This window comes from Rhinoderma darwinii, chromosome 7 (assembly GCF_050947455.1).
Source record: "Rhinoderma darwinii isolate aRhiDar2 chromosome 7, aRhiDar2.hap1, whole genome shotgun sequence".
Taxonomy (NCBI): domain Eukaryota; kingdom Metazoa; phylum Chordata; class Amphibia; order Anura; family Rhinodermatidae; genus Rhinoderma; species Rhinoderma darwinii.
The window spans coordinates 138,894,298-138,909,783 of record NC_134693.1 but is presented as its reverse complement, the minus strand read 5'-3'; the positions used below and the strand labels follow the sequence as shown (position 1 = coordinate 138,909,783).

Here is a 15,486-nt window from a genome sequence, read left to right as displayed (position 1 = left end):
GATGCGGACAGTTGCGGAGGAATTCCGCCATGTGTGGTCATGCCCTAATACTGCCCCTATATACAAGAATATAACTACTATAATACTGCTCCTATATACAAGAATATAACTACTATAATACTTCCCTCTATATACAAGAATATAACTACTATAATACTGCTCCTATATACAAGAATATAACTACTATAATACTTCCCTCTATATACAAGAATATAACTACTATAATACTGCCCCTATATACAAGAATATAACTACTATAATACTGCCCCCTATATATAAGAATATAACTACTATAATACTGCTCCTATATACAAGAATATAACTACTATAATACTGCTTCCCTATATATAAGAATATAACTACTACAATACTGCCCCCTATATACAAGAATATAACTACTATAATACTGCTCCTGTATACAAGAATATAACTACTATATTACTGCCTCCTATATACAAGAATATAACTACTATAATACTGCCCCCTATATACAAGAATATAACTACTATAATACTGCCCCCTATATACAAGAATATAACTACTATAATACTGCCTCCTATATACAAGAATATAACTACTATAATACTGCCTCCTATATACAAGAATATAACTACTATAATACTGACAGAAAGTATGTGGAAGAGGTCCTCCAGCTCACCTGACACTTGATGTGTGTGTCGTGGTCATCGCACGGGCTCTCGTGTCGGCACACGTTGGGTGTAGGCAGGTAAAGGCAAAGGGCTGAGTCCAGCGATAAGAGGATAAAATGGAAACTGATTCCAAGTTTACTAGATTTTCAGTTTAAAAGGTCCAAGTAGTTTGGAGTCCTGGTGTGCAAATGGGAGGATATGACGGTCCAGTCTTGGCCCCAAGACTGGACCGTCATATCCTCCCATTTGCACACCAGGACTCCAAACTACTTGGACCTTTTAAACTGAAAATCTAGTAAACTTGGAATCAGTTTCCATTTTATCCTCTTATCGCTGGACTCAGCCCTTTGCCTTTACCTGCCTACTATAATACTGCCTCCTATATACAAGAATATAACTACTATAATACTGCTCCTATATACAAGAATATAACTACTATAATACTGCCCACTATATACAAGAATATAACTACTATAATACTGCTCCGGTATACAAGAATATAACTACTATAATACTGCCCCCTATATACAAGAATATAACTACTATAATACTGCCCCCTATATGCAAGAATATAACTACTATAATACTGCTCCTATATACAAGAATATAACTACTATAATACTGCCTACTATATACAAGAATATAACTACTATAATACTGCCCCTATATACAAGAAAATAACTACTATAATACTGCCCCTATATACAAGAATATAACTACTATAATACTGCTCCTATATACAAGAATATAACTATTATAATACTGCCCCTATATACAAGAATATAACTACTATAATACTGCCCCCATATACAAGAATATAACTACTATAATACTGCCCCTATATACAAGAATATAACTACTATAAGGGCATGACCACACATGGCGGAATTCCTCCGCAACTGTCCGCATCAATGCCGCACAGAATCTGCGTTGCAGATTCTGCAGCGGATCTGCACAAAATGTGCAGAAAATTGATGCGGACTGGCCGCTGCGGACTGCAGGAAAAGTGCTTCTCTTTTCCCTATTCAGTGCAGGATAGAGAGAAGGGACAGCACTTTCCCTAGTGAAAGTCAAAGAAATTCATACTTACCGGCCGTTGTCTTGGTGACGCGTCCCTCTTTCGGCATCCGGCCCGACCTCCCTGGATGACGCTCCAGTCCATGTGACCGCTGCAGCCTGTGCTTGGCCTGTGATTGGCTGCAGCCGTCACTTACACTGAAACGTCATCCTGGGAGGCCGGACTGGAGACAGACGCAGGGAGTTCTCGGTAAGTATGAAATTATATTTTTTTTTACAGATACATGTATATTGAGATCGGTAGTCACTGTCCCGGGTGCAGAAACAGTTACTGCCGATCGCGTAACTCTTTCAGCACCCTGGACAGTGACTATTTACAGACGTCTCCTAGCAACGCTCCCGTCATTACGGGAGCCCCATTGACTTCCTCAGTCTGGCTGTAGACCTAGAAATACATAGGTCCAGCCAGAATGAAGAAATGTCATGGTAGTAAAAACAATACGCTCCGCAGCACACATAAGATCTGCGGACTTCATTGCGGAATTTTGACTCTCCATTGAAGTCAATGGAGAAATTCCGCCATGAGTCCGCAACCAGTCCGCCACTGCTCCGCAACAGACAGAGCATGCTGCGGACACCAAATTCCGCTCCGCAGCCTATGCTCCGCAGCGGAATTGTACGCATCGTGTAAACGAACACTGCTAAATTAAAGTGAAAGTCAATGGAGAAACGGCTCCGCTGCGGATTAACGCTGCGGAGTGTCCGCAGCGGAATTTAAGTGAAATTCCGCCATGTGTGAACCCGCCCTAATACTGCTCCCTATATACAAGAATATAACCACTATAATACTGCCCCTATATACAAGAATATAACTACTATAATACTGCCTCTATATACAAGAATATAACTACTATAATACTGCCCCCTATATACAAGAATATAACTACTATAATACTGCCCCCTATATGCAAGAATATAACTACTATAATACTGCTCCTATATACAAGAATATAACTACTATAATACTGCCTACTATATACAAGAATATAACTACTATAATACTGCCCCCTATATATAAGAATATAACTACTATAATACTGCCCCTATATACAAGAATATAACTACTATAATACTGCTCCTATATACAAGAATATAACTATTATAATACTGCCCCTATATACAAGAATATAACTACTATAATACTGCCCCCATATACAAGAATATAACTACTATAATACTGCTCCTATATACAAGAATATAACTACTATAATACTGCTCCCTATATACAAGAATATTACTACTATAATACTGCCCCCTATATACAAGAATATAACTACTATAATACTGTCCCTATATACAAGAATATAACTACTATAATACTGCCCCTATATACAAGAATATAACTACTATAATACTGCTCCTATATACAAGAATATAACTACTATAACATTGCCCCCTATATACAAGAATATAACTACTATAATACTGCCCCTATATACAAGAATATAACTACTATAATACTGCCCCCTATATATAAGAATATAACTACTATAATACTGCTCCTATATACAAGAATATAACTACTATAATACTGCTTCCCTATATATAAGAATATAACTACTACAATACTGCCCCCTATATACAAGAATATAACTACTATAATACTGCTCCTGTATACAAGAATATAACTATTATAATACTGCCCCTATATACAAGAATATAACTACTACAATACTGCCCCCTATATACAAGAATATAACTACTATAATACTGCTCCTGTATACAAGAATATAACTACTATAATACTGCTCCCTATATACAAGAATATAACCACTATAATACTGCCCCTATATACAAGAATATAACTACTATAATACTGCCTCTATATACAAGAATATAACTACTATAATACTGCTCCTATATACAAGAATATAACTACTATAATACTGCCTACTATATACAAGAATATAACTACTATAATACTGCTCCCTATATACAAGAATATTACTACTATAATACTGCCCCCTATATACAAGAATATAACTACTATAATACTGTCCCTATATACAAGAATATAACTACTATAATACTGCCCCTATATACAAGAATATAACTACTATAATACTGCCTCTATATACAAGAATATAACTACTATAATACTGCCTCTATATACAAGAATATAACTACTATAATACTGCTCCTATATACAAGAATATAACTACTATAATACTTCCCTCTATATACAAGAATATAACTACTATAATACTGCCCCTATATACAAGAATATAACTACTATAATACTGCCCCTATATACAAGAATATAACTACTATAATACTGCTCCTATATACAAGAATATAACTACTATAACATTGCCCCCTATATACAAGAATATAACTACTATAATACTGCCCCTATATACAAGAATATAACTACTATAATACTGCCCCCTATATATAAGAATATAACTACTATAATACTGCTCCTATATACAAGAATATAACTACTATAATACTGCTTCCCTATATATAAGAATATAACTACTACAATACTGCCCCCTATATACAAGAATATAACTACTATAATACTGCTCCTGTATACAAGAATATAACTACTATATTACTGCCTCCTATATACAAGAATATAACTACTATAATACTGCCTCCTATATACAAGAATATAACTACTATAATACTGCCCCCTATATACAAGAATATAACTACTATAATACTGCCTCCTATATACAAGAATATAACTACTATAATACTGCCTCCTATATACAAGAATATAACTACTATAATACTGCCCCCTATATACAAGAATATAACTACTATAATACTGCTCCTATATACAAGAATATAACTACTATAATACTGCCCACTATATACAAGAATATAACTACTATAATACTGCTCCGGTATACAAGAATATAACTACTATAATACTGCCCCCTATATACAAGAATATAACTACTATAATACTGCCTACTATATACAAGAATATAACTACTATAATACTGCCCCCTATATATAAGAATATAACTACTATAATACTGCCCCTATATACAAGAATATAACTACTATAATACTGCTCCTATATACAAGAATATAACTATTATAATACTGCCCCTATATACAAGAATATAACTACTATAATACTGCCCCCATATACAAGAATATAACTACTATAATACTGCCCTTATATACAAGAATATAACTACTATAATACTGCTCCCTATATACAAGAATATAACCACTATAATACTGCCCCTATATACAAGAATATAACTACTATAATACTGCCTCTATATACAAGAATATAACTACTATAATACTGCCCCCTATATACAAGAATATAACTACTATAATACTGCCCCCTATATGCAAGAATATAACTACTATAATACTGCTCCTATATACAAGAATATAACTACTATAATACTGCCTACTATATACAAGAATATAACTACTATAATACTGCCCCTATATATAAGAATATAACTACTATAATACTGCCCCTATATACAAGAATATAACTATTATAATACTGCCCCTATATACAAGAATATAACTACTATAATACTGCCCCCATATACAAGAATATAACTACTATAATACTGCTCCTATATACAAGAATATAACTACTATAATACTGCTCCCTATATACAAGAATATTACTACTATAATACTGCCCCCTATATACAAGAATATAACTACTATAATACTGTCCCTATATACAAGAATATAACTACTATAATACTGCTCCTATATACAAGAATATAACCACTATAATACTGCCCCTATATACAAGAATATAACTACTATAACACTGTCCCTATATACAAGAATATAACTAGTATAATACTGCTCCTATATACAAGAATATAACCACTATAATACTGCCCCTATATACAAGAATATAACTACTATAATACTGCCTCCTATATACAAGAATATAACTACTATAATACTGCCTCCTATATACAAGAATATAACTACTATAATACTGCCTCTATATACAAGAATATAACTACTATAATACTGCCTCTATATACAAGAATATAACTACTATAATACTGCCTCCTATATACAAGAATATAACTACTATAATACTGCCTCTATATACAAGAATATAACTACTATAATACTGCCTCTATATACAAGAATATAACTACTATAATACTGCCCCCATATACAAGAATATAACTACTATAATACTGCTCCTATATACAAGAATATAACTACTATAATACTGCTCCCTATATACAAGAATATTACTACTATAATACTGCCCCCTATATACAAGAATATAACTACTATAATACTGTCCCTATACACAAGAATATAACTACTATAATACTGCTCCTATATACAAGAATATAACCACTATAATACTGCCCCTATATACAAGAATATAACTACTATAACACTGTCCCTATATACAAGAATATAACTACTATAATACTGCTCCTATATACAAGAATATAACTACTATAATACTGCCCCCTATATACAAGAATATAACTACTATAATACTGCCCCCTATATACAAGAATATAACTATTATAATACAGACTTTGTTTTGCTTCAATTTAATTTAATAAGAGAATGTTATCAGTGATGAGGGGGATGCAGTAGTAATTTATTCCTGTAAGGTCCGGTCATATTGACACCTGGTCTGTGAACATCAGTGAGGAAACCACAAGAAACACTAATATTGCAGCTCTGGTCCGGATCTCTGCTGATGCTTGGGGTATAAATCACGATGTCTCCCTGTAATTATCTTGCCTATTGCTAACTGAGGGTATCCTAAGAACATTGGCATCTCATGAGATCCCCCAGGGTCAGTTTAGTAACCGCAGATCCATTATCATCTAGTGAGCAATATAATGCATCTTAATATTGGACTCAGAGTCTGGTGCCACCCACTTGATGACATCACTAGTCATTATCCAATCCGTGTTAAGCCGAGGATGATGAGAGTAGCGCAGCAGAACGTCTTATCAAGCAGCCTGAATGTGATGATGAAGTCTCAGGATAACACCAGACGGGTGATAATAGGTAACACTGTACGTGATATTATCCGGCGGCTCTATGGAAACAAATGCAGCCTGCAAACCCCAAGGGGAAAGTTGCCTGGAGCTTCGTCAGCAGTTCAGCTTCCAGTACTGCAGCGCGGCCTGTCAGGCTCAGCAATTATTGTGTTGCAAAAACCAATCACGGGCCGAGCAACCCTGCGACAAAGTCGACTAAGCCTTTCATTGCCTGATAATTGTATCAAGACATCACAAGTGGATCACAGAAAATCACAAATCTATTAGAGCTGGCGGTTGCGCTGTCACACTTGTAAATTGCAGTTTAAATCAGGTGATATAGCGGCGAAGCTCAAGGGAAAGACGTGCAAAATAGGAGGCGCTGTCCCTTTAACAAAGCTGTGAGGACACAGATCCTGTATCAGTAAAACTGCGGGGGGCACTACATTTATTATTGTATTGTATTTTAAACCATATTTGCCCCAAGGCCATCTATGGGCCCCCAGCACCCTGTCCCCAATACGCGTGGCCCATGCAGCAAGATCCCTTAAAGGGTCTTTTCTGGTTTTATGTAAATGGAGCTTAATCATTGTATAATGTAAAATTCTCTAACTTTCTAATATAGTTTGTGTTCCAGTTCTTCACCGTTTTCAAGATATCTGCTTGCGGTCAGTGAATGGGAACATTCTTGTTTATATCCAGAGACCTAATACTTTTAACAGCTGGGTGGTTGATACAATTGAATCCTTTGTGAGCTAAACACAACAGGAGAAATCAGTTTATTACAATGTATCAGTGCAGGTAAAATGCGTCAGTCTGGATTTCATTACAGGGACTATTGTAGATTCCTTGCAATGTCTTCCCCCTTTAAGGACCGATATCGGAAAACTGGATGGATCAAGGTACGACCATAAGTGTTGTTTGGACCTATAACTATGCAATGCTAAAAACATGACAAGAGCTGACATTTTGCCGAGCAGTAACGTACCTTTCGGACTCTTGCTCCGCTGTCTGTTGCTTGACTTCAAAAGTATTGAAGCTGCTCATATCCACATATCCATCATTCTCATTGGCAGAAGACAAGGCTCTGCTGGGATCCTCAAAGAATTCTGTGAAGGTGCTAGCCCTGGTAGGCCTTCGAGGGGGAATTTGTATATTTTCATAATCAGAATTCATGGCTGGGATATTCTCATAGTCGGAGGTGTCAGTGTTGGGAAAAGAAATAGACCTGGGTTTAGTTAAAGGTAAAGGCATAAATGGTGGTCTGGACCGATCCTCAAAGGACTCCACCCTGGCTACGCTCCGGTTAAAGGCCTTTGATGTTCCTTTCCTCTTCATGTCCTTGTAGAAGAGCATTGCTGTGGGAGAATCTGGGTGGCATGGCATCCCGGAACGACTCTGCAACTGGGGAGAGTTCCCAACACTTCTTCTTTCCAGGTCAATCAACCTGGATGGACCATGGTAACTGGATTCTGAAGAAGACCTGGAGGAAGACACATTGACGTCAACATGGACTTTGTTTTCGGTCTTCTTTTTAAACTTCAAGGCGAGGAACCGTTTGAATGAGGACTTCTTCTTCTTGAAGCCTTTCTCGGAAGAGTCATTCTCAATCAAGAGCGAAGGTGAACTTTTGGTAATTGGCTTTTTTGTAATACTGGCAAGCTGAAAGGGTGGAGGAATGTCCACCAAAGAGGTCGGTGTGGACATCCCACTATGTGTATGGTAGTTTCTCTGGGAAAAGCTGCCGGAAGAGCTAATGATATATGGAGAGAAGTTGATATCAGACTCAATATACATTGAGGCTGCATTTTCCCTGCCTTCAACTGAGTAGGACCTCGGGTATATGATAAATCGACTTGGCTTCCTTGGTAAAGCCCTTATGAAATCTATAGGCTTAGATTCCAGTTTGTCAGACTTGGCATTCATCAATAGGTCAATATTGCATGGCTGAGCCTCCATTTCTGCAACAGTCTCCTCAGGCACCGTCTCAGGGACATTCCCAGGGATTTTCCCTGAGTAGGACCTGGTCCTTGTGACAATATTTTTTCTGTCTATGTTGAGTAGATGGTTGCCCTCGTCATGGCTGGATTCTTCCATGATGGCGTCTTCCTCTTTCTTGTTAGTAATATTGTCCTCTGTACTGAGCAGCTTCCTGCTCCTGGATTGTGCACTGTCCTCCAGGACATATGGGTTGCTGTCATCTTCTTCTGCCTCGTCAATGATCTCAGCTGTAGATATATTTTCCACCATCTCCGCTGGAAACTCCTTGACCTTTGTTTCCTGGTCTTCAGGTGACATCTCTGCTGCGTCAGCTTCATCCTTTGGAAATAATTCATCACCCTGAGTATCAGCAGCGGGGTCAGCTTCATGAAAGTTCCTTCCTTCGTCCTCTGCAGCTGCGTCAATGTCCCCAGTAAATTCTTCTTTTATCTGCTCAACCTCAAGCTCAATCAGTGAATCCAAGTTGGTGTCTTCTACATTTCCCGCATCTTGTGGTTCTCCTGATGGTTCCTTTACATCCTCATTATCTTCACCTTCAAATGGAATAATTTGGCAGCTGTCATCAATATAGTCATCTCCAGATGTTTCCTTTATTTCTTCAGGGTCTTCACCAAACTCAATATCGACACGTGAAGCTTCCTCAATACCTTCAATGGTGTTATCATTGACCATACTGTCTTTATTAGTTTCTTGCTCAAGTTCTTCTTCAATACCAGGATCTGATACAGTGTTGTCTTCATTAAAGCCATGCGATTTCTCATCATTGACCTCCTCGACATTGGTATCCTCTATGATCTCTACGTTATTGACTAAAACATCTGCAGAAAGGTCCTGCTCTGTGTCTTCATTTTCCTCACATTGGGCTGGCTCCTCCTCACATTGGGCTGGCTCCTCCTCACATTGGGCTGGCTCCTCCTCACACTGGGCTGGCTCCTCCTCACACTGGGCTGGCTCCTCCTCACATTGGGTTGGCTCCTCCTCACACTGGGCTGGCTCCTCCTCACATTGGGCTGGCTCCTCCTCACATTGGGCTGGCTCCTCCTCACATTGGTCTGCTTCTGGTAATATAGAACCATCAGTTGAACCCATATCTAAAAGTTCATGTTCAGAAGATACATTAGATCCATCAACATCACCACAGATGGGAAACTGGGAATTATTGCAAAGAGTCTCACCCAAAGAGACCTCATAGTCATTTATGTTGCCATCACTGATGGATAGGCTATCTGTACTGTCTTCGCACCCCATATTATTTAAGTCTGTATCCCCATGTTCTTCCCTGGTTTCTGAATTACATTCATTGCTGTCCAAAGGTAAAAAATCGTCTATATCTCCAAGGTCATTTTTGAATTGCATTGAGCCAGAATGAGACACCAAGCTATCCGCCTCGGCAGTAGAAGAAGACCTCAAGCTAAGGGCATCGGTGTTGTCACTGTCATCAACCTCTGTAGAGTCCCCAGATTCTACTTCTTTTGAGGGTGCACTATCAGGGAGTCCACTGTCTTCCTCCCCACCTTGAGAAGGACTGTCCCCGTCCCCAGATGTAGCATTCCAGTGGTCTACAGGCCCCTCAGAACATGAACTTTTCTCACAATCGAAGTCTGTGCATTCCTCATCTGTCAACTGTGACTCTGGAACAGAAATATAATCCTCATAGGTCATGTCCAATGTTTCCAATTCGTCACACACCGGTATGTAATGATCGGCATCATAGATCTCGACAGGACAAACTACATCCCCGTTGGAACACTTGTTCAAGGAATTGTTCTCGTTCTCTATGCACCTCCTTTCTGTAGCTGGAGATAACACCGGTTTGGGGGCGATTGGAGGTTTGGGACCCCTGGACATAGATTTTGCTTGATGGACAAGACCAGTTTTCGAGATCAGTGGAGAAGAATACTTGGGACCTTGTGGCTTTGGTGCAAGAGCAGGTTTGGTCAATTCTAAAAGATAAAAAGAAAAAAGAAAATTTTTGTAAATCTGGAACTTTTGTAAACAATACATCTTAACGTGTATGTGGAAGAATAGACAAGGAAGGCTAAATAAGGACTTATCACCGAGAACCGAGCCAGAGCTATAGGGAGTTCCTTAAAGGGTTTGACCCCTTTCATATTTGCTGGGGAAAGTCTTCTCCAGCCAGACATTGTTTTCAGATGAATGATCGTTTATGTAATACATGGTCAGCTCGAGTAAGCTAGTATGGGGGCTGCTCTATAAGCAGAGGGGCGTCGCGTGCGGGAGTAAAAATGAGCAAAAAATCTAAATGATGGCCATATTTTGGTGCCAGGTTTTGCAACCCAGACGGAAGGGCCAAGTGTTTGTTTTCTGCTTCATTCTCTTTCCATGACCCTCGGGCCAATTCCCCACCTCTTGTTTGCTAATAAAGCAGTTCCTCTGCAGAGGTCCCATCTAGTAGCAAAAGGGATGGGACCAACCTTCTCCCTGTGGGACCCAGAGCTGCCGCATGGCTTGCCTCTATCATATTTACACCCTTGGGTGGCTCAGCATCCGACCCACGGCTACATCAGCATGAAGCTTGTATATGGGATTTCTATGGTTTGCCCCTATGTGACAAAAACATCCTGGATCCACCGGTTTCCTATCAAGTTACCCCTAGTGCACCAGTATAGGCAAATCCCATGCCCCTAAGAAAACTTGCCACTGGCACCAAACTTTTTGGATTGTTTTCTATGACAGGTCTTATTTCTTGGCCACTATTTGTGCCAATATTTTTTTTTTTTGAGTGCTAGTTTTTAATGGTATTGTCTAAATGATTGGTGCATCTGAATTATAGGGCCATCTATGCCCCAATGAACTTTACAACGATTGGTTATTAAGAAAAAGTCACTTTTTATGTTAAAAAAAAATAAAATCCCAATAGCATTATAAATGACGGCAAACACAAGGAATAACAATCGCACCATGGCGTCAAATGACGGAACTTGGAATACATGAAATATAGGAATAATGTGCATTGTGGAACAAACAAAATCAATTCCCCATTTTGTATCTGACAATTCAGCGATGATTCCTCCTCCTAGACCTCATTATTTATACCTCTTAGAGGTTTTAGTGCATATTTTAATGTCAGAATTATAAAGGAACGTGATTTATCATTTCTATGGCTCCTAATCTTATTATCCACAGAACTATATGAAGAATTTGTAGGCACCGGCCTCCAGGGAAATGCTTCCTTCCTGTACCCTTGGGACATATGATCTAGTTTCCTAGTAAACTGCATGGCGGTTCGGTCTGATTGTTGGCAGGAAGTTATGTAGGACAATAAATAATCAGTCGCTGAGGTCACTTCCTGCCCATAATAACATTTTCTGACATTCTTCGCTGCTGCTCTGGCGATCAGTCAGAACATGCACTGGACTCCATTATAACTCACTGACAGCATGTGATTCATCCATTATAATAAGAACACTTTAATATGACGTCAGTATGGAGACTTTTAAGGGAAGCCCTTTAAATGCGCCTGGTAATGGTTATAGAGAAGGAAATGGGAAAATAGTAAGTCATAGGTGGCCATACTGGAAATCCTGGGCTGTTATGTTTACATTGATGGAGGGACCGATACCAGGGACCAGAGGCGCAAGTTGTACCTCCTTGGCCCCAAAATCTGTAACAGGGTCCTCCACCTAGCATGTGCTATTAATAATACTGGTGTGTAGTAGAGGGGCCTTTGGGGCCCAGGTGGAATTCTAAATATGCTCCCCCTAATAACTACACCGCTGGCCATATTTCAGACTCGCCTGTGTGGCTGCAGCTCCATGATATGGAGCCATGGGCATGTGCCACCATATGGTACCATGTTGTATTCTCCCCTACAAGCGATGCTGCCAGGGCAGAGTACCTCCATACTATGGTCTCGGATGGAACTTGCATTTTTTTTTTTCTTAAAAGGTAACTAAACGTTTAACAATCTTCTGACACGCCATAAGTTTTGATTGGTGGGGGTCCGAGCACTGAGACCCACACCAATCGGTAAAACTAAACGGTAGGGGAGTACGGACTCAATAGAAAGTCTATGAGCCCGTACTCCGCTACATCGGCTTTCCGGAAAAAGCCGAACAGACACGAAGCAGCTCACACGAGCACTTCTGCCCTTAGTTTTAGCGATCGTGGGGGTCTCAGTACTCGGAACCCCACCAAACTTCTGACATGTCACTATGACATGTCAGACGTTTGTAGAACGTTTAGTTACCCTTTAAAGAATTTTGTATGAATCTTATAGGAACAACGTCATATGTCTCTGTAAGAAATCGAGGCACACAGTATGGCCCCTTAGATTTCTGCATGTGACGTATTACAGATCTGTACAACATGGATCCGTAAAATGGCCAAGTGCAATCTGGTTGGTGCCCTTGGATACGACAGATATCAGCTCTATGACTCTGATATATATTTTTGCAGGCCAGTTCTACGTCGTATCAAAGGGGAACTGGTTAATAAACATAGAAAATATAGCGTAGGTGGTTTAGAGACATTTCGTTCTAGAAATTTTGGCCCTAATGTGGAGAAATCTATGTATCTATGGCCAATTTTGGCTTCCAACGTCGTTGTCATTCAGCTTTCCCAGGCTCCTGAATGGCAAAAAGCAACAAAAGTGGAGAAGTGGGTGCAAAGAACTACTCAACTAGACAGATTTGCATTTTATGATTCTGGTAAGCTGCATGACAATCCATCTTGCAAGTTTTGAGGCCACCCAGCTTTCCCAGGCACAGATATATATATATTATATGGCTGAATAGAACTCTACTGAAGGGGATAGTTGGAGGTCCTGTACTTTTTACTGGTGATCTGGGGGAGGGGGTAATGTTCTTTAATAACTTAAGGAATTAAGTTTTAGGATTTTTGAGAACAAGGGACCGATGGTGATGGATGATGGGATCCTGTCAAGATGTAGAGGATTATATGGATTCTGCACATCTGCTGGTTGGTATTTTACAGTTGGGGGAACTGGCGATCAAAGTGGTTGTGAGAATTTGCTGCTATATTTTTAAGTAGATGCCATAACAATAGCCTGCCACTTAGATATCATTGGCGCTTACAGGGTTAAAAACACTCCAGAGACTTTTAGCAATGGCAGGAAGGAAGAAATGGATCTGTAGGCCACATCCTGTTACTATGACCCACTCCCAAATCTCAGGGACACACTCACAGAGAGGGGCTCTGTCCCCAGGACATGAAATGTGCTGTACAACCATCGCCCACAGATGTCACGCTGCCCCCTGCTGGCCAGACATCATACAGTAGCCAGATATTACTATATAAATTGGGATGGATGGTTTTATCTTCTGAAGTGCACCTGTGCCATTAAGAATTCATTCACTATGTCAGCTGGATAAATGAGGCTTTGGTGTGAGGTACTGCAAGGGGAATATCAAGTCTAATATATCCTGTCACTACAGAGAATAAAATATTTAAAGTTTATATCAAATGGACAAAAATATTGTTCAACCTAAAAAAAATTGTTTACAAGCTTCCTCCTAATTTATTATTATTGTGGCATCAAAATAAATTTATATATTATAAATTAATTTAGAACATCTATCTATCTATATCTCATATTTATCTATCCCCCCTAACTTTAGGGTTCTATTCTACAATAAAAAATAAAATAAAATAAAAATCATCACTACTGCTACCTCCACAGTTACAATTACAATGCCAAATCCATTTACCAGAAAACTCCTCTATGTGACTGGTGAACGGACTCCACAATGCATATCTGTACATGTAGCAGGGCTGATAACTAGAATGTAGATTTCCCCTGCAGTCCTTCATAAACCCATCTATAAAAGCCAAACTCAGCTCTGCTACATCTTACAAACCCATCTGTTCAGATGGCACCAAACATACTCCACACCTATCCAGACTGTAAAACAAAAGCAGGTCCTGTCTGCTAACCAAGTGTAACACAATTGCCTCCCCCTGTCCAGTCCTAAAAACTATTATCAATCATAAAGTGTAACTTGGGATGAGAGTGATGATCTGGACAAAACTAACCCGCAAAGCGGACAATCTAAATGGACTATTATATATGTTATATTTTTATATATATATTATAGTGTGGAAGATGAGATAGAAAGACACTGTAGACAATGACAAGTGTGAAAATCCGAATTGGTTAGAGCCGGAAATTTAAATTTTAACAAATTGTAACACATTGTAACAAATCCGCAACAGTCCAGTCATTTCTACTGTGATGCGCCTATACAAATAAAAGCATATAATGTCAGGGCATATAGAAGCAGACACTACTACCCCGCACACCACACTCTACTACACCTTATACACAACACATGTAGCAGTGCTAATCTTCACCCAAATGTCAGCTCATGCTCTGCTGCACCTACCTGTGCTCATCTTCCCTGCTCCTGAGAAGTTCTGCAGAGCTGTGCCCAGCATTCACAAAATCACATCATCCCCTGGCATCTGCTGGGCACACACAGCCCTGGCACTAGCAGCAGCTCCTCTATGGACTGAGCTGCTGGAACTGGCATGTCCCTTCCTGCAGCACACAAGGACTGAGATTTAAAGGGACACCACTACTTCTTCTTGTGACTGGATGCAGCAGCTGGAGAATCACGTGTCTGCACAATCAGAGCTTCACCCCCCAAATGCAAGCAGCACAACAATGTAGTGAGTAGATAGAGAAGTCATTAACTGCTGGCTGAGCTCATTACAGGCACAACAATACACACTGCACTCTGCTATGTCATCACTCATACACCCACTGTATACAGTCCACACTCAGTCATGTACAGAGATATGTATCT

At 39.2% G+C, this 15,486-nt stretch overlaps 1 protein-coding gene across 2 annotated transcripts in view; it reads right to left on the bottom strand.

Annotated features, from left to right (window-relative positions):
• Positions 1 to 15,236, bottom strand: part of FGD5 (FYVE, RhoGEF and PH domain containing 5) — a 112,601-nt gene extending 97,365 nt beyond the window's left edge. For both annotated transcript variants that reach the window (XM_075831832.1, XM_075831833.1), the window contains exons 1-2: positions 15,064 to 15,236; positions 7,686 to 10,641 (exon numbers count right to left, since the gene is read on the bottom strand). In XM_075831832.1, the coding sequence (XP_075687947.1) occupies positions 7,686 to 10,641; positions 15,064 to 15,115 (3,008 nt within the window). In that variant the 5' untranslated portion in view covers positions 15,116 to 15,236. The remainder of the gene's footprint in view (positions 1 to 7,685; positions 10,642 to 15,063) is intronic.
• Positions 15,237 to 15,486: the final 250 nt, after the last annotated feature.